The sequence below is a fragment of the Pseudophryne corroboree genome, chromosome 2 (assembly GCF_028390025.1).
Source record: "Pseudophryne corroboree isolate aPseCor3 chromosome 2, aPseCor3.hap2, whole genome shotgun sequence".
NCBI lineage: Eukaryota > Metazoa > Chordata > Amphibia > Anura > Myobatrachidae > Pseudophryne > Pseudophryne corroboree.
In genome coordinates, this window is record NC_086445.1 from 4,349,866 (window position 1) to 4,375,814 (window position 25,949).

A 25,949-nucleotide genomic window follows, 5' to 3' on the forward strand; every position below is an offset into this window, starting at 1 on the left:
GATTCTCACGTAACTTTTGAAGAACCAGACGCACCTGGGTAACACGTTGTTCCATCGATTCAGAATAAATCAAGATGTCGTCTAAATAAACGACCACGAATTTCCCTAGGAAGTCACGGAGAACATCGTTGATGAGGTCTTGAAAAACTGCCGGAGCATTAGACAGGCCGAACCGCATCACCAGGTATTCGTAGTGACCCGACTGAGTGCTGAAAGCCGTCTTCCACTCATCCCCAGATTTAATTCGGATGAGGTTGTAAGCTCCTCTAAGGTCAATTTTAGAAAAAATCACAGCAGAACGTAACTGATCAAAAAGTACAGAAATCAACGGCAAAGGATAGGTGTTTTTAACGGAGATCTTATTCAGGGCCCTAAAATCAATGCATGGTCTAAGCGAGCCATCTTTTTTCTCCACAAAGAAAAAACCTGCACTCAAAGGAGATTTTGATGGTCTAATAAATCCCTTCTTTAGGCTTTCCTGAATATAATTATTCATGGCCGTAGTTTCTGGCCCGGACAAGGCATATAATCTCCCCTTAGGCAAAGTGGCACCTGGAACTAGCTCAATTGCACAATCATAAGGCCGATGGGGAGGCAGAATGTCCGCATTGCCTTTAGAGAAGACATCGGCAAACTCTTGGTATTCCACAGGAATGAGCTCTGGAATGATTGCTGCAACTCTGACTGGATACGAAATACATTCCTTAGCACAAAATGTACCCCAATGGGAAATCTCCCCGGACCGCCAATCAATGGTGGGATTATGAAAAACCAGCCAAGTGTGACCCAGAACAACAGGAACTGCTGGGGAATGTGTAAGGTAAAATTCAATATTTTCGGAATGTAAGGCTCCTACGGTAAGTACTACTGGAGGTGTACGGTGAGTAATTATCCCATTAGAAAGCGGACCCCCATCTAAGCCGTGCATGGTGATACATCTATCTAATGGTAACTGCGGAATGCCTAAGGCCTTAGCCCAAGTTAAATCCATAAAGTTTCCTGCAGCTCCACTGTCGACAAAAGCCGACACCAAAGAACTGAGGCTGCCAAAGGAAACCTTAACAGGGACTAAAAGAGAGTTGTTCGAGGAGATAAGCTGCAGACCTAAGTGAACCCCCTCACAATTCACTTGGTCAAAGCGTTTCCCGACTTGTTCGGGCAATTACGAGCAAAATGTCCCTTACTACCACAGTATAAACAAAGACCGGAATTTTGTCTTCTGGTTTTTTCCTCGGGAGACAGCCGGGAGAGACCCATCTGCATGGGCTCCTCAACGTCCTCTGGAAAGGAATATACACAAGGACTAGACCTTACAGATGTTCCTCTTTCAGCCCTCCGCTCTCGGAGGCAACGATCAATCTTTATAGCAAGCTCCATGAGTTTATCGAGAGTCTCAGGAGCGGGGTACTGGAGGAGACTGTCTTTAATAAATTCACATAAACCGAGGCGAAACTGACTGCACAGGGCCGGGTCATTCCAGCCACAGTCGTTCGACCAACGGCGAAACTCGGTACAATAAACCTCCACAGGATTTCTACCTTGTTTGAGAGCGCGCAGCTGACTCTCAGCGGACGCCTCTCTATCTGGGTCATCATACAAGAGCCCTAAAGACTTAAAAAAGGCGTCTACAGATAACAATGCAGGATCCTCTGCTCTTAAACCAAATGCCCAGGTCTGAGGATCCCCCTGAAGTAAATAAATAATAATCCCAACCCGCTGAGATTCATTACCAGAGGATGTAGGTCTTAAACGAAAATAAAGTTTACAGGATTCTTTAAAATTAAAAAATTATTTTCTATCACCGGAAAAACGGTCGGGCAAATGCATCTTTGGTTCAGGGACTACCTTCGGGGAGGCTCGCAAAAGATCTTCCTGCGATCTCACCCGAAGAGAAAGATCCTGAACCATCTGAGTAAGTTCTTGAATCTGGCTGACTAAGAGCTGACCGGGATTCGGCCCTAAATCTGACGGATTCATGAGGCCGATAAACTCTCACAAAAACAGAATGAGAAAAAATTAAACCCCGTTTAATTTTAAGTTTTGGTATGGCCGGTAATAATGTTATGATTCCAGCACTCTGGTCTGAGGAGATCTTATAACAAGGACCTGAGTACTGGAACGTAATGCTGGGAAAGGGAGCGGGAATGGAAAATAGCCCCTTGCGCCCTAACTCCGTTGTCTCGCCCGTGCTGTCAGAAATCCCCTGCGAGACTATGGTTGCTTGAGCCCATGGCAGCCGCGTTTGAAGGGCGGATTACGTCTGCCCAACTCCGATGCCCCCTCAGGTCTTAATGGGAGACAAAGGGAAATCCGAGACAGGGTGATAACAAGGGGCCCTCTAACTCAGCAACAAAGCCAGGGGCTACAAACTAACTTAAAACTAGAATATGTGCGGAAAAACCGCCAGGGAAAAGGACAACCAAAATACCCACTTGTCCACTCTCCTACCCGGCACCGCCGAGTTCCGGAGAGGACTTGTGGAAGCGGAACCCTCCGCAAATGCTCCGAAACAGAATACAAAAATAAAGCGGGCTGAGCCGCAGCACACGGCAGAGCCGCAACTCACGAACACCACACGAGATTCTCTGGCGACCGTGGCGGACAATAGGGGATCAGGAGATTTCTTGGGAAGAGATGACAACTCCAAGCTTCAGGAACTCTGAGGACAGGAATGACCGGACACAGCAAGACTGGAACAGACGTTCAGCAAACCTAAGCAGCATGCAGGAAGCTATTACCGGCGTCTGTGTGAAGCACTGAGAAAGTATTTAACAAGGAGTCCTCCAATCAGATGTTTCAGAGCCAGATTAGCAAGCATGCCGTGCAGCTGCCAGGCTGCACGAGCAGAAACAAGTGTGTGTAGTTGATTTGATTGACCCTGCAACGGGGAACGCGGTCCGCCCGTGGCCTCCCCGTTGCTAGGGTCCAGGCGGCTAAGCACGCTCGGCGTCCCTGCGTTGCTAGGGAGCCGGCGGCTAGCACGCTCGGCGTCCCTAGTTGCTAGGCGCCGGGCCGCGAGGACATCGCGGACCCCGGCGCCTAACAGCAGTGGGGGCATCACGCTCCTGTATACATTACTGTCATTCACCAGCCTATATCATGCAGTGGGAGCATCACGCTCCTGCATACATTACTGTCATTCCCCAGCCTATACCATGCAGTGGGAGCATCACGCTCCTGCATACATTACTGTCATTCACCAGCATATACCATGCAGTGGGGGTGTCACGCTCCTGTATACATTACTTTCATTCACCAGCCTATACCATGCAGTTGGAGCATCACGCTCCAGCAGACATTACTGTCATTCACCAGCCTATACCATGCAGTGGGGGCGTCACGCTCCTGCATACATTACTGTCGTTCACCTGCCTATACCATGCAGTGGGAGCGTCACGCTCCTGCATACATTACTGTCATTCACCAGCCTATACCATGCAGTGGGGGCATCATGCTCCTGCATACATTACTGTCATTCACCAGCGTATACCATGCAGTGGGAGCGTCACGCTCCTGCATGCATTACTGTCATTCAGCAGCATATACCATGCAGTGGGGGTGTCACGCTCCTGCATGCATTACTGTCATTCACCAGCCTATACCATGCAGTGGGGGCATCACTCTCCTGCATACATTACTGTCATTCACCAGCCTATACCATGCAGTGGGGGCGTCACCCACCTGTATACATTACTGTCATTCACCAGCCTATATCATGCAGTGGGGGCGTCACGCTTCTGCATACATTACAGTCATTCACCAGCCTATACCATGCAGTGGGGGCATCACGCTCCTGTATACATTACTGTCATTCACCAGCCTATACCATGCAGTGGGAGCATCACGCTCCTGCATACATTACTGTCATTCACCAGCCTATACCATACAGTGGGGGCATCACGCTCCTGTATACATTACTGTCATTCAACAGCCTATACCATACAGTGGGGGCATCACGCTCCTGTATACATTACTGTCATTCACCAGCCTATACCATGCAGTGGGGGCGTCACGCTCCTGTATACATTACTGTCATTCACCAGCCTATACCATGCAGTGGGGGCGTCACGCTCCTGTATACATTACTGTCATTCACCAGCCTATACCATGCAGTGGGGGCATCACGCTCCTGCATACATTACTGTCATTCACCAGCCTATACCATGCAGTGGGGGGCGTCACGCTCCTGTATACATTACTGTCATTCTCCAGCCTATACCATGCAGTGGGGGCGTCACTCTCCTTCATACATTACTGTCATTCACCAGCCTATACCATGCAGTGGGGGCATCACGCTCCTGTATACATTACTGTCATTCACCAGCCTATACCATGCAGTGGGGGCATCACGCTCCTGCATACATTACTGTCATTCACCAGCCTATACCATGCAGTGGGGGCGTCACGCTCCTGTATACATTACTGTCATTCACCAGCCTATACCATGCAGTGGGGGCGTCACTCTCCTTCATACATTACTGTCATTCACCAGCCTATACCATGCAGTGGGGGCGTCACGCTCCTGTATACATTACTGTCATTCACCAACCTATACCATGCAGTGGGGGCATTACGCTCCTGTATACATTACTGTCATTCACCAGCCTATACCATGCAGTGGGGGCGTCACGCTCCTGCATACATTACTGTCATTCACCAGCCTATACCATGCAGTGGGGGCATCACGCTCCTGCATACATTACTGTCATTCACCAGCCTATACCATGCAGTGGGGGCATTACGCTCCTGTATACATTACTGTCATTCACCAGCCTATACCATGCAGTGGGGGCGTCACGCTCCTGCATACATTACTGTCATTCACCAGCCTATACCATGCAGTGGGGGCATCACGCTCCTGCATACATTACTGTCATTCACCAGCCTATACCATGCAGTGGGGGCATCACGCTCCTGCATACATTACTGTCATTCACCAGCCTATACCATGCAGTGGGGGCATCACGCTCCTGTATACATTACTGTCATTCACCAGCCTATACCATACAGTGGGGGCATCACGCTCCTGTATACATTACTGTCATTCACCAGCCTATACCATGCAGTGGGGGCGTCACGCTCCTGCATACATTACTGTCATTCACCAGCCTATACCATGCAGTGGGGGCATCACGCTCCTGCATACATTACTGTCATTCACCAGCCTATACCATGCAGTGGGGGCGTCACACTCCTGTATACATTACTGTCATTCACCAGCCTATACCATGCAGTGGGGGCGTCACACTCCTGTATACATTACTGTCATTCACCAGCCTATACCATGCAGTGGGGGCGTCACGCTCCTGCATACATTACTGTCATTCACCAGCCTATACCATGCAGTGGGGGTGTCACGCTCCTGTATACATTACTGTCATTCACCAGCCTATACCATGCAGTGGGGGCATCACGCTCCTGCATACATTACTGTCATTCACCAGCCTATACCATGCAGTGGGGGTGTCACGCTCCTGTATACATTACTGTCATTCACCAGCCTATACCATGCAGTGGGGGCATCACGCTCCTGTATACATTACTGTCATTCACCAGCCTATACCATGCAGTGGGGGCGTCACGCTCCTGTATACATTACTGTCATTCACCAGCCTATACCATGCAGTGGGGGCGTCACTCTCCTTCATACATTACTGTCATTCACCAGCCTATACCATTCAGTGGGGGCGTCACTCTCCTTCATACATTACTGTCATTCACCAGCCTATACCATGCAGTGGGGGCGTCACGCTCCTGCATACATTACTGTCATTCACCAGCCTATACCATGCAGTAGGAGTGTCACGCTCCTGCATACATTACTGTCATTCACCAGCCTATACCATGCAGTGGGGGCATCACGCTCCTGCATACATTACTGTCATTCACCAGCCTATACCATGCAGTGGGGGCGTCACGCTCCTGTATACATTACTGTCATTCACCAGCCTATACCATGCAGTGGGGGCATCACGCTCCTGTATACATTACTGTCATTCACCAGCCTATACCATGCAGTGGGGGCGTCACGCTCCTGCATACATTACTGTCATTCACCAGTCTATACCATGCAGTGGGGGCGTCACGCTCCTGCATACATTACTGTCATTCACCAGCCTATACCATGCAGTGGGGGCGTCACGCTCCTGCATACATTACTGTCATTCACCAGCCTATACCATGCAGTGGGGGCATCACGCTCCTGTATACATTACTGTCATTCACCAGCCTATACCATGCAGTGGGGGCGTCACGCTCCTGTATACATTACTGTCATTCACCAGCCTATACCATGCAGTGGGGACGTCACGCTCCTGCATACATTACTGTCATTCACCAGCCTATACCATGCAGTGGGGGCGTCACGCTCCTGCATACATTACTGTCATTCACCAGCCTATACCGTGCAGTGGGGGCATCACGCTCCTGCATACATTACTGTCATTCACCAGCCTATACCATGCAGTGGGGGCGTCACGCTCCTGTATACATTACTGTCATTCACCAGCCTATACCATGCAGTGGGGGCGTCACGCTCCTGTATACATTACTGTCATTCACCAGCCTATACCATGCAGTGGGGACGTCACGCTCCTGCATACATTACTGTCATTCACCAGCCTATACCATGCAGTGGGGGCGTCACGCTCCTGCATACATTACTGTCATTCACCAGCCTATACCGTGCAGTGGGGGCATCACGCTCCTGCATACATTACTGTCATTCACCAGCCTATACCATGCAGTGGGGGCGTCACGCTCCTGTATACATTACTGTCATTCACCAGCCTATATCATGCAGTGGGGGCGTCACGCTCCTGCATACATTACTGTCATTCACCAGCCTATACCATGCAGTGGGGGCGTCACGCTCCTGCATACATTACTGTCATTCACCAGCCTATACCATGCAGTGGGGGCGTCACTCTCCTGTATACATTACTGTCATTCACCAGCCTATACCATGCAGTGGGGGCGTCACGCTCCTGCATACATTATTGTCATTCACCAGCCTATACCATGCAGTGGGAGTGTCACGCTCCTGTATACATTACTGTCATTCACCAGCCTATACCTTGCAGTGGGGGCGTCACGCTCCTGTATACATTACTGTCATTCACCAGCCTATACCATGCAGTGGGGGCATCACGCTCCTGTATACATTACTGTCATTCACCAGCCTATACCATGCAGTGGGGGCGTCACGCTCCTTCATGCATTACTGATGTGAGCTGTGTGCTAGGATGCAGCATTGGATCATATATGACACCATCGGCCGGCTGTGTGACGTATGGGGTCACACAAGCCATCTGCTACAGATCCAACAAAGTGGCCTGGAAATCTCTGTAGTATGATTGAGATCCTGGAATCGTCACTTCCCTGGAATGTTAGTGACATGCAAATCACCAACAGTCGGCTACCGATCTGCGTCCAACATCTCAGAGCCATACTGCACATGTGCGGTCCGGTGCATGCACAAAATACCATACATCAGTGCTTTGCGGCATGCGCTGCACCTCCAACCACATCTGCATTACGCTCTGAGCATGGCCCACCAGGGATTTCCCTGCACACCTGAGCGCCAGTCCAACTGTGAGGCCCAGTAAGGATGAGACACCTTTCTCTATAAGAAGCTCTAAGATCACTATATGGAGACCTCTATGTATGGTAGTTCTCCAGTAAGCCCGCCCCACCCTCTGACCTTTCAGGACTGCTTGGAGAATGGCCATGTCCATTCCTTGGCCTCCGTCTTTCTCCTCCCGGAGGATGGTCAGCAGAGATCCCATGCAGACAATATCCCTTATCTGTGGGATGAGAGGACATAGGTGTAAGGAATACAGTATAATAGTATAAGTCGTGACATGTCACAGAGCCCTCTCTCCGCACAGACATATTGGGATGTCACTTCCTACTAGCGGAGTAACAGGGCAGGGCCCTCCACTATCACCGGGATGGTGGAAAATGCAGGATGACAGTAAGAGATGGGCAGATGTCTACAGAACCAGTGTAAATTCATTTGCAATTTAGAATAAAGCATTTTCTTCCCCTGTGAAATCAGACCAATCAAAATACATGGATTGTGAATCAGCCAATAGGCAAGAATAAAGAGTGGTCACATGTCTATGGCAGTCCCGCGGCCACCCACCCCTCCAGGACTGTTCTACAGGGAAATGTCTGCAGGTCTCTATCATTAGAGCAGCCCACACAGCTGTACACTCAGAGGCGCTGCATGTACCCCATAGCGGTGTCACCATTTCCGCAGCACTGGACACACACCAGCACTCTATTACACCTGAGGTCTGTAGGGTACCGGCAGCATGGTGACCAGAATACCTGATACGGGTACAAAGCAGACTGACAGCTGTCAGCGGTACTGCAACCTTCCCTAACTTATCCTCCCACAACTTCCCCTACACATCTGAGGCCCATGTGTGTCCTGCATGTGCTGCATCACTATCTGACTAAGGGGCACGGATTCAGTGTGTTATTCCGGCGTATGGGATCCCGTCGCTCAAAATACTGACCCTGGGTTACTGAAGTTAAAAACACAGACAGGGGTTAGTAAAGGGTGTTCTAGCCTCTCCCCACCCCCTAACCCTCCCTACCCGCAACCTAACCCTCACCCTCCCTACCCGCAACCTAACCCTCCCTACCCACAACCTAACCCTAACCCTCCCTACCCGCAACCTCCCTACCCACAACCTAACCCTAACCCTCCCCCAGAAGTGCCTAACCCTAACCCTCCCTACGAGCAACCTAACCCTAACCATCCCTACCCGCAACCTAACCCTAACCCTCCCCCAGAAGTGCCTAACCCTAACCCTCCCTACCCGCAACCTTACCCTAACCCTCCCTACCCGCAACCTAACTCTAACCCTCCCTACCTGCAACCTAACCCTCCCTACCCGCAGCCTAACCCTAACCCTCCCTACCCGCAACCTAACCCTAACCCTCCCTACCCGCAACCTAACCCTAACCCTCCCTACCCGCAACCTTACCCTAACCCTCCCTACCCGCAACCTAACTCTAACCAACCCTACCTGCAACCTAACCCTCCCTACCCGCAGCCTAACCCTAACCCTCCCTACCCCCCGCAACCTAACCCTAACCCTCCCTACCCGCAACCTAACCCTAACCCTCCCTACCCGCAACCTAACCCTCCCTACCCGCAACCTAACCCTAACCCTCCCTACCCGCAACCTAACTCTAACCTTCCCTACCCGCAACCTAACTCTAACCCTCCCTACCAGCAACCTAACCCTCCCTACCCGCAGCCTATCCTAACCCTCCCTACCCGCAACCTACCCCTAACCCTCCCTACCCGCAACCTAACCCTAACCCTCCCTACCCGCAACCTAACCCTAACCCTCCCTACCCGCAACCTAACTCTAACCCTCCCTACCTGCAACCTAACCCTCCCTACCCGCAACCTAACCCTAACCCTCCCTACCAGCAACCTAACCCTCCCTACCCGCAGCCTATCCTAACCCTCCCTACCCGCAACCTAACCCTAACCATCCTACAGAAGTGCTTAACCCTAACCCTCAGTACCCGCTACCTAACCCTAACCCTCCCTACCCGCAACCTAACCCTAACCCTCCCTACCCGCAACCTAACCCTAACCCTCCCTACCTGCAACCTAACTCTAACCCTCCCTACCTGCAACCTAACCCTCCCTACCCGCAACCTAACCCTAACCCTCCCTACCAGCAACCTAACCCTCCCTACCCGCAGCCTATCCTAACCCTCCCTACCCGCAACCTAACCCTCACCCTCCCCACCCGCAACCTAACCCTAACCCTCCCCCAGAAGTGCCTAACCCTAACCCTCCCTACCCGCAACCTAACCCTCACCCTCCCTACCCGCAACCTAACCCTAACCCTCCCTACCTGCAACCTAACCCTAACCCTCCCTACCTGCAACCTAACCCTAACCCTCCCTATCCGCAACCTAACCCTAACTATCCCCCAGAAGTGCTTAACCCTAACCCTCCCTACCTGAAACCTAACCCTAACCCTCCCTACCCGCAACCTAACCCTAACCATCCCCCAGAAGTGCCTAACCCTAACCCTCCCTACCCGCAACCTAACCCTAACCCTCCCTACCCGCAACCTAACTCTAACCCTCCCTACCCGCAACCTAACCCTCACCCTCCCTACCCGCAACCTAACCCTAACCATCCCCCAGAAGTGCTTAACCCTAACCCTCCCTACCCGCAACCTAACCCTAACCCTCCTTACCTGCAACCTAACCCTAACCCTCCCTACCCGCAACCTAACCCTAACCCTCCCTACCCGCAACCTAACCCTAACCCTCCCTACCCGCAACCTAACCCTCCCTACCCGCAGCCTAACCCTAACCCTCCCCGCAACCTAACCCTCACCCTCCCCACATGCAAACCTAACCCTAACCCTCCCCCAGAAGTGCCTAACCCTAACCCTCCCTACCCGCAACCTAACCCTCACCCTCCCTACCCGCAACCTAACCCTCCCTACCCGCAACCTAACCCTAACCCTCCCTACCCGCAACCTAACCCTCACCCTCCCTACCCGCAACCTAACCCTAACCCAGAAGTGCCTAACCCTAACCCTCCCTACCCGCAACCTAACCCTCACCCTCCCTACCCGCAACCTAACCCTCCCCCAGAAGTGCCTAACCCTAACCCTCCCTACCCGCAACCTAACCCTCACCCTCCCTACCCGCAACCTAACCCTCACCCTCCCCACCCGCAACCTAACCCTAACCCTCCCCCAGAAGTGCCTAACCCTAACCCTCCCTACCCGCAACCTAACCCTAACCCTCCCTACCGCAAACCTAACCCTCACCCTCCCTACCCGCAACCTAACCCTCACCCTCCCTACCCGCAACCTAACCCTCCCCCAGAAGTGCCTAACCCTAACCCTACCTACCTGCAACCTAACCCTAACCCTCCCTACCCGCAACCTAACCCTCACCCTCCCTACCCGCAACCTAACCCTCTCTACCCGCAACCTAACCCTAACCATCCCTACCCGCAACCTAACCCTCACCCTCCCTACCTGCAACCTAACCCTAACCCTCCCCCAGAAGTGCCTAACCCTAACCCGCAACCTAACCCTAACCCTCCCTACCTGCAACCTAACCCTAACCCTCCCTACCCGCAACCTAGCCCTAACTATCCCCCAGAAGTGCCTAACCCTAACCCGAAACCTAACCCTAACCCTCCCTACCCGCAACCTAACCCTAACCATCCCCCAGAAGTGCCTAACCCTAACCCTCCCTACCTGCAACATAACCCTAACCCTCCCTACCCGCAACCTAACCCTCACCCTCCCTACCCGCAACCTAACCCTAACCATCCCCCAAAAGTGCTTAACCCTAACCCTCCCTACCCGCAACCTAACCCTAACGCTCCCTACCCGCAACCTAAGCCTAACCCTCCCTACCTGCAACCTAACCCTAACCCTCCCTACCCGAAGCCTAACCCTTACCCCCCCTACCCGCAACCTAACCCTCCCTACCCGCAGCCTAACCCTAACCCTCCCCGCAACCTAACCCTCACCCTCCCCACCCGCAACCTAACCCTGACCCTCCCCCAGAAGTGCCTAACCCTAACCCTCCCTACCCGCAACCTAACCCTCACCCTCCCTACCCGCAACCTAACCCTCCCTACCCGCAACCTAACCCTAACCCTCCCTACCCGCAACCTAACCCTCACCCTCCCTACCCGCAACCTAACCCTAACCCAGAAGTGCCTAACCCTAACCCTCCCTACCCGCAACCTAACCCTCACCCTCCCTACCCGCAACCTAACCCTCCCCCAGAAGTGCCTAACCCTAACCCTCCCTACCCGCAACCTAACCCTCACCCTCCCTACCCGCAACCTAACCCTCACCCTCCCCACCCGCAACCTAAACCTAACCCTCCCCCAGAAGTGCCTAACCCTAACCCTCCCTACCCGCAACCTAACCCTCACCCTCCCTACCCGCAACCTAACCCTCACCCTCCCCACCCGCAACCTAACCCTAACCCTCCCCCTGAAGTGCCTAACCCTAACCCTCCCTACCCGCAACCTAACCCTCACCCTCCCTACCCGCAACCTAACCCTCACCCTCCCTACCCGCAACCTAACCCTAACCCTCCCACCCGCAACCTAACCCTCACCCTCCCTACCCGCAACCTAACCCTCACCTTCCCTACTCACAACCTAACCCTCCCCCAGAAGTGACTAACCCTAACCCTCCATACCTGCAACCTAACCCTAACCCTCCCTACCCGCAACCTAACCCTAACCCTCCCTACCCGCAACCTAACCCTCACCCTCCCTACCCGCAATCTAACCCTCCCTACCCGCAACCTAACCCTCACCCTCCCTACCCGCAACCTAACCCTCCCCCAGAAGTGCCTAACCCTCCCTACCCGCAACCTAACCCTCACCCTCCCTACCCGCAACCTAACCCTCACCCTCCCCACCCGCAACCTAACCCTCACCCTCCCCACCCGCAACCTAACCCTAACCCTCCCCCAGAAGTGCCTAACCCTAACCCTCCTTACCCGCAACCTAACCCTAACCCTCCCTCCCCGCAACCTAACCCTCACCCTCCCTACCCGCAACCTAACCCTCACCCTCCCTACCCGCAACCTAACCCTAACCCTCCCCCAGAAGTGCCTAACCCTAACCCTCCCTACCTGTAACCTAACCCTAACCCTCCCTACCCGCAACCTAACCCTAACCCTCCCTACCCGCAATCTAACCCTCCCTACCCGCAACCTAACCCTAACCCTCCCTTCCCGCAACCTAACCCTCACCCTCCCTACCCGCACCCTAACCCTCCCCCAGAAGTGCCTAACCCTAACCCTCCCTACCCGCAACCTAACCCTCACCCTCCCTACCCGCAACCTAACCCTCACCCTCCCCACCCGCAACCTAACCCTCACCCTCCCACCCGCAACCTAACCCTAACCCTCCCCCAGAAGTGCCTAACCCTCCTTACCCGCAACCTAACCCTAACCCTGCCTCCCCGCAACCTAACCCTCACCCTCCCTACCCGCAACCTAACCCTCACCCTCCCTACCCGCAACCTAACCCTAACCCTCCCCCAGAAGTGCCTAACCTTAACCCTCCCTACCTGCAACCTAACCCTAACCCTCCCTACCCGCAACCTAACCCTAACCCTCCCTACCTGCAGCCTAACCCTAACCCTCCCCCAGAAGTGCCTAACCCTAACCCTTCCTACGCGCAACCTAACCCTAACCCTCTCTACCCGCAGCCTAAACCTAACCCTCCCCCAGACGTGCCTAAACCTAACCCTCCATCCTCGCTGCCTGACCCTAACACTCCCTCCCTCACTGCCTGACCCTGACCTCCCACGGGGGTGCCAAACCCTAACCCACCCTCCCCGTAGCCTGACCCCACCACCTGATGCCTAAACCTAACCCCCCCTCACCCAGTACTGTAACCTTGCAGCTATACTTGAGGTCGGGATTCCGGCATCAGTATCCTGGCTTATTCAGTTTTTCTGGCTTGCGGGTTCCTGACACCCGGCATCTTGACCACATCCCAGGGGCACATTTATTAGTTATCGGGATTTCCACTGATTTTCACCGTCATCTGCAGATGCTCTGGCGGAGAATTTGTGTAATAATTGTGATGAGGACAGGCGCACACCTGGGCACAGCTTTCATATTTGGACCACTACAGGTGCGTGACACATATCATGAGCAAGTGGGTGTAATGCCCCAAGGGACTGCCCTGTGGAGAACATGCCCCAGTGCTTGGTGTCCTGGTATACGAGGTGTGACCAGGGCTGCCATCAGAAATTATGGGGCACGGGACTGGCAAAATATGCAGCCCCCCAAAAAAAAAATTCTATATATAAATCAAAATAAATTAAATAATGAAATAAAAACAATGAAAAATAAAATATATATTTAAAAAAAATTTCCTGTGTTCCCAGCACCATATTATGTTGCCCCACACAGTAATGCCCCAGTACCTTCTCATTGTCAGGGGTATTGCTTGTTATCAGGGCCCAGGATATTGCTCGCCTTCTTCCCCCGCTGCAAAAAACGCTAGTGAGCGATCAGGTCTGAATGACCCCCATGTGCACTGAAGGTGGGGCAGATGTAACATGTGCAGAGAGAGTTAGATTTGGGTGGGTTATATTGTTTCTGTGCAGGGTAAATACTGGCTGCTTTATTTTTACACTGCAATTTAGATTTCAGTTTGAACACATCCCACCCAAATCTAACTCTCTCTGCACATGTTACATATGCCCCACCTGCCACACCTCACCCACATCTAACTCTCTCTGCACATGTTACATCTGTCCCACCTGCCACACCTCACCCACATCTAACTCTCTCTGCACGTGTTACATATGCCCCACCTGCCACACCTCACCCACATCTAACTCTCTCTGCACATGTTACATATGCCCCACCTGCCACACCTCACCCACATCTAACTCTCTCTGCACATGTTACATATGCCCCACCTGCCACACCTCACCCACATCTAACTCTCTCTGCACATGTTACCCCCCCCCCTGCAGTGCACATGGAGCCTAATTCAGACCTGATCACCACTGTGCATTTTTGCACAGCAGCGGATCAGGTCTGAAGTGCGCATACACCGGCGTCGCAGTGTGCCGGCGCATACCAGGCCGTCGATGGCAATCTCAGCCCAGCGATTGCCTCTGCTTGATTGACAGGGCACATTTTGGGGGCGTGGTCCGGGCAATGCAGGACCGTGCAGGGGGCGATCCATGGCGGCTGTGCAACGTCACATGCAGCCACTGCGACCCGGACAGCGACGGGTAGCTCCCTGCCAGCGCGCAGGAGCTGGGCAGGTAGGAAGCTACTCGTCAAGTACAAAAACATCACCGCCATGCAATGCTTTTGTACATAGTAACATAGTAACATACATAGTATCTGAGGTTGAAAAAAGACAATTGTCCATCGAGTTCAACCTATTTGTGGTCTCCTATGCATGATGATTTGACTAAAATTTCTGACTGATGCTGCTGTCAGCCGTTGCATTTTATCCCTATTTATAGTAACTATAATGCATGACTATGCACCATACCCCTGGATATTCTTATCCATTAGGAATTTATCTAACCCATTCTTAAAGGTGTTGACAGATTCCGCCATTACAACTCCCTCGGGCAGGGAATTCCAAACACGTATTGTCCTTACCGTGAAAAAGCCTTACGCCGTATTATGCGGAATCTCCTCTCCTCTAACCTAAGCGAGTGTCCACGAGTCCTCTGTGTTGATCTAACCAAAAACAGGTCCCGCGCAAGCTCTGTGTATTGTCCCCTTATATATTTGTAGATGTTGATCATATCCCCTCTTAGTCTCCGCTTTTCCAATATAAACATGCCTAGTCTTTCAAGCCTTTCCTTGTATTCCATCGTCTCCATGCCCTTAATTAGTTTGGTCGCCCTCCTCTGTACCTTTTCAAGCTCCAGGATATCCTTTTTGTAGTACGGTGCCCAGAATTGTACACAGTATTCAAGGTGTGGCCTCACTAGTGATTTATATAACGGGAGTATAATGCTCTCGTCCCTAGCATCAATACCCCGTTTTATGCATGCTAATATCTTATTAGCCTTCTTTGCTGCAGTCCTACTTTGGGTACTACTGCTTAGCTTGCTATCTATGAGGACACCTAAGTCCTTTTCCAGTACAGAATCCCCTAATTTTACCCCATTTAGTAGGTAGGTGTAATATTTGTTCTTGTTACCACAGTGCATTACCTTACACTTGTCTGTGTTGAAGCGCATTCTCCATTTGGCTGCCCATGCTTCTAATTTAACTAAGTCATTCTGAAGAGACTCGGCATCCTCCTCTGTATTTATAGCCTTACACAATTTGGTATCATCTGCAAAAATTGACACCATGCTCTCTAGACCTTCTGTTAGGTCGTTAATGAAAATATTGAACAATAGCGGACCTAATACTGAGCCTTGCGGCACACCACTTAGCACTTCAGTCCAAGTTGAAAAAGATCAATTAACCACAACGCACTGCTTCCTATTATCTAACCAGTTTTTGACCCAAGTGCATATTGTGCTTCCTAGCCCTGATTCTTGTAGCTTGTAGATAAGTCTCATGTGTGGTACAGTATCGAACGTTTTGGCAAAGTCTAAAAAGATTACATCCACGTCTTTACCCTGATCTAGGTTTGCGCTTACTGTTTCATAAAAGCCAAATAAGTTGGTTTGACAGGATCTGTCCTTCATAAACCCATGTTGATTCCTTTTAATTACCTTATTGGTTTTAAGGAACTTCTGAATACTATCTCTTAGAATACCTTCCAATACTTTCCCCACTATAGATGTAAGACTAACTGGTCTATAATTACCTGGTTCAGCTTTACTTCCCTTTTTGAATATAGGCACTACTTCTGCTATATGCCAGTCTTTGGGAACCATACCTGATATAACTGAATCCTCAAAGATCAAAGATAGCGGTTTTGCCAGTTCAGAGTGAAGCTCCATTAGAACCATTGGATGAATACCATCGGGCCCTGGTGATTTGTTAATCTTTAAATGTTTTAATCGGTCACAGACTACTTCCTCGCTTAAATAAGTACCTATCAGTGTGATATTCTCATTATTGAGATTGTGTGTCAGTCCCTGAATTGGGTCCTCTCTAGTGAATACTGTTGAAAAAAACTCATTTAGTGTGTCCGCTATGTCATTATCATTTTTGCTTAAGACTCCCAACTTGTCTTTTAAAGGGCCTATACTCTCCTTCTTTAATCTCTTGCTATTAATGTATTTAAAGAATTTTTTGGGATTCGCTTTGCTTTCCTTTGCTACTAGTTTTTCAGTTTCTACTTTAGCCGCTCTTATTTCCTTTTTGCATATTTTGTTACATTCCTTATAGTGCTGAAATGACTCTGCTTCCCCGTCAGATTTGTATTTTTTAAATGCTCGCCTTTTCTTGCCCATAAGTTCCTTAATCTTTTTGTTAAGCCACATCGGTTTATGATTTTTATTCCCTTTTTTGCTACTCATAGGAATATATTTGAGTGTATTTTTAGCTAGCAGGAATTTTAGTACCTCCCATTTCTCCGTAGTATTTTTTCCTAAAAACAAACCTTCCCATTCAATATCCCTGAAAAATACCCTCATCTTTTCAAAATTTGCTTTGCTAAAGTTTAAAGTCCTAGTTGAGCCAGTATAGGGCTGTTTGTAGAAACTGATATTGAATGTGACCATATTGTGGTCGCTGTTTCCTATGGGTTCCCCTACTATAATACCTGATACCAAATCCTGATTGTTTGTTAATACCAGGTCTAAGATTGCATTGTACCTAGTTGGTTCCTCAATTAGTTGGACTAAGTAGTTATCATTTAGATAGTTTAAAAACATATTGCCCCTAGCAGTATCACATGAATCGTTTTTTCAGTTTATCTCTGGATAGTTAAAATCTCCCATCACTACTATGTCTCCTACTCCTGCTGCTCTTTCAATTTGCTTTAGTAACAATTCCTAATCAGGTGCGTTGATACCAGGCGGCCTATAGCATACACCCAATACTAACTTTTTTATTCCTTTTTCCCCGCATGCAATTTCTACCCATAATGTCTCAACAGTGTCTACAGTCCCCTCCTGAATATCTTCCCATATATTAGGTTTTAAAAACGGCTTTACGTACAGACACACCCCTCCACCCTTTTTATTTAGTCTGTCTCTCCGAAACAGTATATAGCCCTCTAGATTGACTGTCCAATCATGAGATTCATCCCACCACGTTTCAGTAATGCCTATAATATCATACTGTTTGCTTGCTGCAAGTATTTCTAGTTCACCCTTTTTACCAGTAATGCTTCTGGCGTTTACATACATACAACTAAGATAAGTATTTTCCCTTGCGTTAGGGACATCTTTCACCTTATGTGGCAAGGATGACCTGTAATCGTCATTGGTTAGTGCTTTGGTAAAATCCCTTTTAGTACCCATGTTAGTAACCTTACCGCCTGCTCTTACCCTCCCCCCAACTTCTCCCCCATTTCGTTTACTAACGCCATCCCCACTATTCTCACTGCATGACCCGTAGTTTCTAGCTAAACCCTCCCCCCAGGCTCCTAGTTTAAAATCTCCTCCAACCTTCTAACCATCCTTCCCCCCAGCACCGCTGCCCCCTCCTCAGTCAGGTGCAATCCATCACGACAAAAGAGATGGCGCCTGACTGAGAAGTCCGCCCAGTGTTCCAGGAACACAAACCCCTCTTTCCTGCACCAATCCCTAAGCCACACATTTACCTCCCTAATCTCCCTCTGCCTCCCTGGACTAGCGCGTGGCACGGGTAATAATTCCGAGAATATTACCTTAGATGTCCTTGCCTTCAGTTTCTTTCCTAAGTCCCTATAGTCTTTCTTAAGGACATCCCACCTTCCGCTAACTTTGTCATTGGTGCCAACGTGCACCAAGACCGCCGGGTCTTTGCCAGCCCCACCCAACAATATATCTACCCGGTCCGCGATGTGCCGTACCCGAGCACCCGGGAGACAACAGACTGTACGGCGATCACGGTCCCGGTAGCAGATTGCCCTATCTGCCTTCCTGATGATAGAATCCCCTACCACCACCATCTGACTAGGTACCTCTCTATCTTTTATCCCAACCGCGCCAGAGGGACCGCACCTCTGGATGCTAGAGGGAGCAGTCTCCTCCGGCACTGTCATTTCTTCACTATCATCCTCCGATTCCTCGTCCAATCGGGCAAATTTGTTCGGGTTTGATAGTTCGGAGATGTCGTGCCTCCCCCTCTTTTTCTTCCTTCTAACTGTGACCCACCTGATCATCATCCTCTTCTACCAGTGACCCCTCCCGCAACTCCTCCACCGTTCTGTCTAAACTACGCTCGAGATTGTGAATCTCCCTCAGTCGCGTAACGGTTTGCTCTAGATCAGTTACCTGGGCTTCCAGGGCAACCGTTCGCACACACCTCGTGCAGATGTAATCACACTGGGCCGGTAGCTCCAGGTGTGCATACATCTTGCACGACATGCACTGAGTGAGGTCCTCAATCACAGCCCCTCCCATATTGTTTGTAAGGTCTAACTCCCTGTTACTCTCACAGAAAAAGCAGCAAAAATAAAAAGTAGAAGACAAACAATCTCACTTATACAATAATTAATCTGGCTTATACTTATCTATCTTTGTGCGGTTCTTAGTCCTTCACTTTTATGCAGCCGTAGTACTCTCTCCTGCGGTACATGTGCGGGGGGGGGGGGGGGTATCGGGCCTGACATGCGGGGTGGACTAGCCCTGCGCTGGGCGTCCCCCCACATGTCAGAGTAACTGATCATAGCCATGGAAAATTTTGTACGACTATGATCATGTCTGAATTACCACCTAGTGTAAGAGTATGGTGGCAAGAAAGAACAACAGTAACAGACCACTCCAAAGCATACTAATGTCCTGTACAATCCCAACAAAGTAGCACAACACCAAAAACACCAAAAAAGATATCCACTCAACCATCACTTGGCTACCCACCCGTCCAGGTGGTGAGGCTGCCCCCATTAGGATGATCCAGCAGATATTATAACAGTCATCGAAAGTGAGCGCACCCAAACCAAATAGCAAACTTAATCAAAAACAGGTAATAATCCATTCTTTCCCGCCAACAAGCGAGGTTCTGACAACAGAAACCACGCACCGCCACCATACCCCTAAACCAAACCAGCAACCACCGAAAACAGATCCTCAATAAATATAGACAAACCTTCCTCAGTGAAATGCAGCACATCCCTAATAAACAGATAAAAATACCGGAACCTAATTCTAGGATGCCGAACCACCGCACCACCATTGGACAACATCACCTTAGAAACAGCTGAATTCAGCTTCTTCCTAGCCTCATCCAAAGCCCTGCAATCTACCACGCCTCGCCAAAACCATCATGGCACGATCTCAGACCACACCACAGTACAAAAAGGCAAAGCCTCCATAATGGGCATTAAATCATGCACAAGGTCTAAATCATTACCACCAAGATGAACAATTAATATTCTCAGTATGTCGAACAGCTGCACCTGCTCAAGCAGCTTGCCTTCAAATCCTGGCACAACATTCCATGAACAATAATCCACCGTACTCCTTTACAACCCACCAAAGACGGAGCCCTGTCCGAAGCCATTAACTCAGCCTTCGCCAACAATAAACTCTTAGTGAAATCCGGAATACCTCTCAATTTGGAGAAAAATTAGATCCTCGCAAAGTATTGAGAGACAGCAGCTCTCGACCGACCATCCACAAAGAGTTTCCAAACAAATGACAACAACAGCTGACAACCGGTCTCACCTCGAGGCCCTTGGTCATGGGAAAATACTTTCCACTCCGTCCAGGCCCATTGGTATGCCTGTAAGGTGGCAGGTGCAAGCGAACTTTGGGCTAAACCTTCCAAACTGGCTCGATAACCTGCCAAACATAAGAAGTGCAGAGATAACCTACCGAAGGGTCACCTTTGACCTACCAGATCACAAAGTAATTGCATTGCAAAGCTTACCCACCATGTCCTGTGGCAACCCACAAGCGCCTGCAACCGTATTGATTTCGATACCTAAGAAAGATAGGCACGCACAAGGCCCCTCAGTCTTGTCCTCAGCCACCGGTATCCCAAAATGCCGGAACAAGGCGCGCAAAGAAACCAAAAGCCTACTACAACGCCTGGAACCAGCAGGGCCCACGCAGAGGAAATCATCCAGATAGTGAACTATCCCATGACCCCTGCACGAAAACTCAACGCACCAGTGTAGAGAAGTTCAAAAAATGCGCATAATACAGAGCATCCTATCGACAAGCATTTATCAACAAAATAGTCCCTGCCAATCCAGAAAACCCAAAAAACGGAATGAGTCCGGATGCACAAGAAGCAAACAAAGAGCAGAATCCACATCTATCTTAGCCATGAGGGCCCTGGAGCCAGAAGCCCACACCAAGTTCAGCGCCTCATCAAACGACTGATACCCACGGAACAATGTTCAGGGGATATTGCATCATTAACCGAGGACCCTGATGAATAAGACAGGTGCTGAATCATTTTCTTAGGTACAACCCCATGGGTGTTACGATCAAATTCTCCAATGGAGCATGTGGAAAAGGGCCAAACATCTGCCCTAACCTCCCCATTGACTTTTTCCAGAAGAACATCAGGAAAATCCTGAGCAGACTGCAAATTCTTGGGGGAACGAACCACTACCTCCTTTTCAACTGGAAGATGAAAACCAAAAATGAAAACCAGACAACAAAAATTCAGCCTCAACACGGTTTGGGTACCAACCCAACCACTTGGTCATAGCTGCCAAGTGTACCGGGGTAGGGGCCCTACTTAGCGACAATGCTGCTGGTTGGCTTAGGCACTGATGCAAGCAGAGGTGTTGAAAATGACACTGCTGCCCCAGGGAGCAGGAGGAGTTGTTAAATGCGTATCATTTACCCTTTGCTGTTGTTGTAAAAACTGCACGGCCCGCCCTGGCTGCGGGCTACATCGAAAAATTCTCAGATGACGCACGGGCAGTGCCAGAAGGCGCCTGCTGCATTTCGGAGGCTGCCGTTGGCGCCTCCTTACTACCCTGGGTAGATCTTGTAATGTTCAACCAGACTTCAACATCCTTACAGCCAAAGTCAATGACTTTCAAACAATCCTATTTATGCCTGAACTCCTCACCGTACACTTTCCACTCGGTACCTCGCAGAATACAAAGCATCAGACACAATATGAAGCCCCTGAACCACCGGACCTGGTGCTGGTGCACTAGCACCCATCCGAGATGCGGCTGAGCTAATGTCCTGGCAGGCCTGAAGCAACTGAGAGGTAGCGTCACCTGAAGAGCTGGGTCGGGAAACTAAGCCCCCTGCACTGGCGGCCCGTTCTCAGCCTAAGCCACCGCCATTGGGGACAGTGCAGAGGCCACGGCCGCCATGGCCAATGCCAGCACCAAAGGGTCGACACCGGGCACACTTCTAACTCCAGCACTCCCTTGACTACTCCTACTCTTCCCACTTGTCTACCCCACAGCAGCCCCTGCATGAGACAGTATCCCTGCACCCAGGCGGCTGTGTCCCTGCCCCCCCCCCCCCTCCTATTAGCCCTGCCTGAGCTGTGGGCACCAACACTGCCCGTCAATTGACCAGGACCGTGTGACCCCCCGCTGGGAGCCCGGCACCTCTGCCAGACACATCAGCTCCTGCGCAATCTCTCCTGCATCTCACTGGAGAACAAGGTTGAGGTATATAATTGAAGTGTATATGAAATGGAAAATTTCAAAGATCTATTTCAATGTGTTCCTTGAGCCCCTCGGGAAGTGTTTTGGATAACTATGCCCCCCCTCCCCCCTTGATCATCAAAGGTATCCACACACATGGGGTATCCAAACATTTCCTGGAATTTCATTCCAGAAATCCACGTGATTTAAAACGGCTCAACCTTGTTCATCTCGCTACTTCTCCTCTTCATCAAATGACTTACAGCGGTGCAAGTATGCAGGTACGCTCGGGTATGGAGTACCCTTAAGAATTTGGCAGCGGGTACGCAGTACCACCTGCTACACACTTTGCCATTACCACAGTTATAGTGTGCCACAAAGCAGCAAGACCATGGTGATTGGCAGCATGACGGCTCCTCCCACTTTGTCAGGGTTACTGGGAGTGCGACAGTGGCTGTATTTTCCTGCTATAATGGAGGCATTACTATATATTGTTGTTAAATTGGGGGCAATACTATATATTTCTATTATACTGGAGGCATTACTATATATTTTTAGCCTTGCCTCCAGAATCCCCCCAAAAAGGGGCTGTGCCGTGTGGCCACGCCGCTAGTGTCATGTAGCCACTCCCACTAGGAACATGTGACCATGCCCCATCACACCACATGACCACGCCCATTTGTTCCGTCACTCAGTACCACTAAGAAAATATTTCTATTTGCACCACTGATGACTTCTTCTTCTGCTGTTTCTTCTTAAGGAACTTATGTAACATTCATAGTTCAACATATTACATAAAATATTCTTCCATACCCCATCCCAGGCCTGTTCATTCCTATGGTATGAAGAGGATATTTTACATTTTATTTTTTTTGTATACTTAACTACTTAAACAAATTATGGGGGTCATTCTGACCCGATCACACGCTGCACTTCTTCGCAGCCATGCGATCGGGTCGGAACTGCGCATGTGCGGTGGCCGCATTGCACAGGCGCATCGTTGCATGCAATGGGCAGCGACTCCTCTAACGAAGAAAGCAGTCGCAGCGGCGACCACGAGAAGACTGACAGGAGGAAGGCGGATCCGGGCGTCAACTTACTGTTTTCGGGGCGTGGAGATCCGAACGCAGGCATGTCGAGGCGTTTGGAGGGCGGATGCCTGACGTCAATTCCGGGACCTGCAACGCTGAAGTGATCGCACACGGTGAGTAATTCTTACCCTGGTCTAGTTCTGCACAAGCGATCGCAGCCTTGCTAAGCAAAAATCCACTCCCCATAGGCGGCGTCTAGTTGATCACACGGGCAGCAAAAAGTTGCAGCGTGCGATCAACTCGGAATGACCTCCTACGTGTCATATACAATCACGTTTCAGACGTTTGTGTTCTCTCCCTATTTTCTCCATTTTTTCAATGGATCAATTTCCTCCTCTTTTTTTCATCCTCTCCTTTGTCCTTCATTCCTTTTTTTCCTCTATTTCTTTCTTTCCCCATATGTTCTGCTTTGTGATCATGTCCATCAGAATAACAATTGGAATTTCCCTTTGGATAGATCCTTATTTATGTATTCACTTTATTTACTACCTACAGCGTTAAGTTTTTTTAATCTTTTTATTTAATTATTATGGCTGCCTCAGATATTATAATGGAGTAAAACAAACAATATAAATTAATGGCCCTCATTCCGAGTTGTTCGCTCGCTAGCTGCTTTTAGCAGCATTGCACATGATAGGCCGGCGCCCTCTGGGAGTGTATCTTAACTTAGCAGAAGTGCAAATGAAAGGTTAGCAGAACTGCTCATAAAAATTTTCATGCAGTTTCTGAGTAGCTCCAGACCTACTCCTACACTGCGATGACTGCAGTCTGTTTATTTCCTGCTTTGACGTCACAAACACGCCCTGTGTTCGGCAAGCCACACCCCTGTTTCTCCAGCAACTCCTGCGTTTTTACCTGGCAAGCCTGCGTTTTTTAGCACACTCCCGGAAAACTCTGAGTTGCCGCCCAGAAACACCCAGTTCCTGTCAATCAAACAACGAATACTTGTGCGACTGAAAAACGTCGCTCGAGCTTCAGTAAAACTACTAAGTTTTGTGTTAAATTACTTAGCGCATGCGTGCTGCATACCATGCGCATGCGCATTTTCCACCTGATCGATGCGCTGCGAAAAACAGCAGCGAGCGAACAACTCGGAATGAGGGCCATAGTTAAGTGAAACAAGAATTGTAGATTCAAATCTATTTGTTTAATCCATTCTTGTATCTTGATGGGGTCAATATATATATTTTTGTCTTTCATGGTTCTCCACCTCGAGCATCGGGTGTATGGCTTCTGAATCAAGTGTGAATTGCCATTACTCTGCTGATTTTACACTATAGACATATAATGTCTCTTATTATTTTTTTAATGTAATCCTTTATTTAATATTCAGTGTATTTCTTTATACTTTGATAAAAGTGTGTCATGAACGATATCATTCAGTTTAGCACTACCGTTTTAGATCAGCCATATAGTTTTACATGTATTTCTACTATACATATCAACTATCGTTCTACCTTCTGTGGAACAATTACGGAATAGATACAGTATATGGCACTGTGTCTAAATTTTATGAATTTTACATTTTCAATTGTCGCATGAATCTTCATAGGATCATTAACATTATTATTTTTTAAAATTTTTTCACCTTTATATTTATCCTTATTTATTTGTTTTTCTTTTTAACTTCTGTGTATGTATATATATATATATATATATATATGTTGATGCAATTGATTCATTTGTTACTGAGGGGTGGTCTTCTGTATGCCGGCGGCCGGGCTCCCGACGTCCAGCATCCCGGCGTCGGAATCCCGACCGCCGGCATACCGACATTTATTGACCCTCTTGGGGGTCCACGACCCCCCTGGAGGGAGAATAAATAGCGTGGCGCGCGTAGCGCGCCACCGTGCCCGCAGCGTGGCGAACGCAGCGAGCCCGCAAGGGGCTCATTTGCGCTCGCCCAGCTGTCGGTATGCCGGCGGTCGGGATTCCGACGCTGGTATGCTGGTCGCCGGGAGCCCGGCCTCCGGCATACACTACTACACCCGTTACTGAGCTGTGGTGTCTTAAAGGACCTGATAGGATTGCTATTAACACAAGCAACTCTCCGTGACATTTGATTATACAGGTACCGTGATTAAACACCTAGCACTGGCCCTCCGTCCCTGGGTATTTAACCCTGGTTCTGGCTACAGGAGTCATACCTTTGAGAAAGTCACGTGAAGGTGGCGAAACGCGTTAGTCCTCCTCCCTTTTGCTGCTAACCAATCCAGCACATCGGATCCCCTAACATCACTCTCCATTCCACACATCCGGTCCGCCCCAGGGAGCGACAGTCAGCACACGCAACTAAGCGGCAGCGCTACATGCATCTAGCCGGAATCCGCGCCTGACAGCATCTAGATCGGAGGTGAGCCGCAGCTGCACTCGAGGTGAGCACAGCGCTGCTCCGGCTCTCCCTCTGAACACGACCAGGTAACCAGCCATACTCCAATACGAGGGGATGTGTACGTGTGCTCTCTCTTACACCCTATACATCTATGTATGTGTATACAAATAGAAGATACAGATTTGTTTCTCTCCACAAGATTATTATAGATAGTGCCTGACAGTGGTCTGAGGTATTACCTCTTATCAGTAAACCACTGAAAACAAATCATTTCACCCATTAGAATATTGGAAAGAATGTTTTTTCTGACCAATAG

At 49.8% G+C, this 25,949-nt stretch overlaps 1 protein-coding gene across 1 annotated transcript in view; it reads right to left on the minus strand.

Moving 5' to 3' along the window:
• Positions 1 to 25,949, minus strand: part of LOC135051331 (transient receptor potential cation channel subfamily M member 2-like) — a 381,374-nt gene that overhangs the window by 268,465 nt on the left and 86,960 nt on the right. Inside the window, exon 8 of the mRNA XM_063957386.1 lies at positions 7,703 to 7,805. Within this exon, the coding sequence (XP_063813456.1) occupies positions 7,703 to 7,805 (103 nt within the window). The remainder of the gene's footprint in view (positions 1 to 7,702; positions 7,806 to 25,949) is intronic.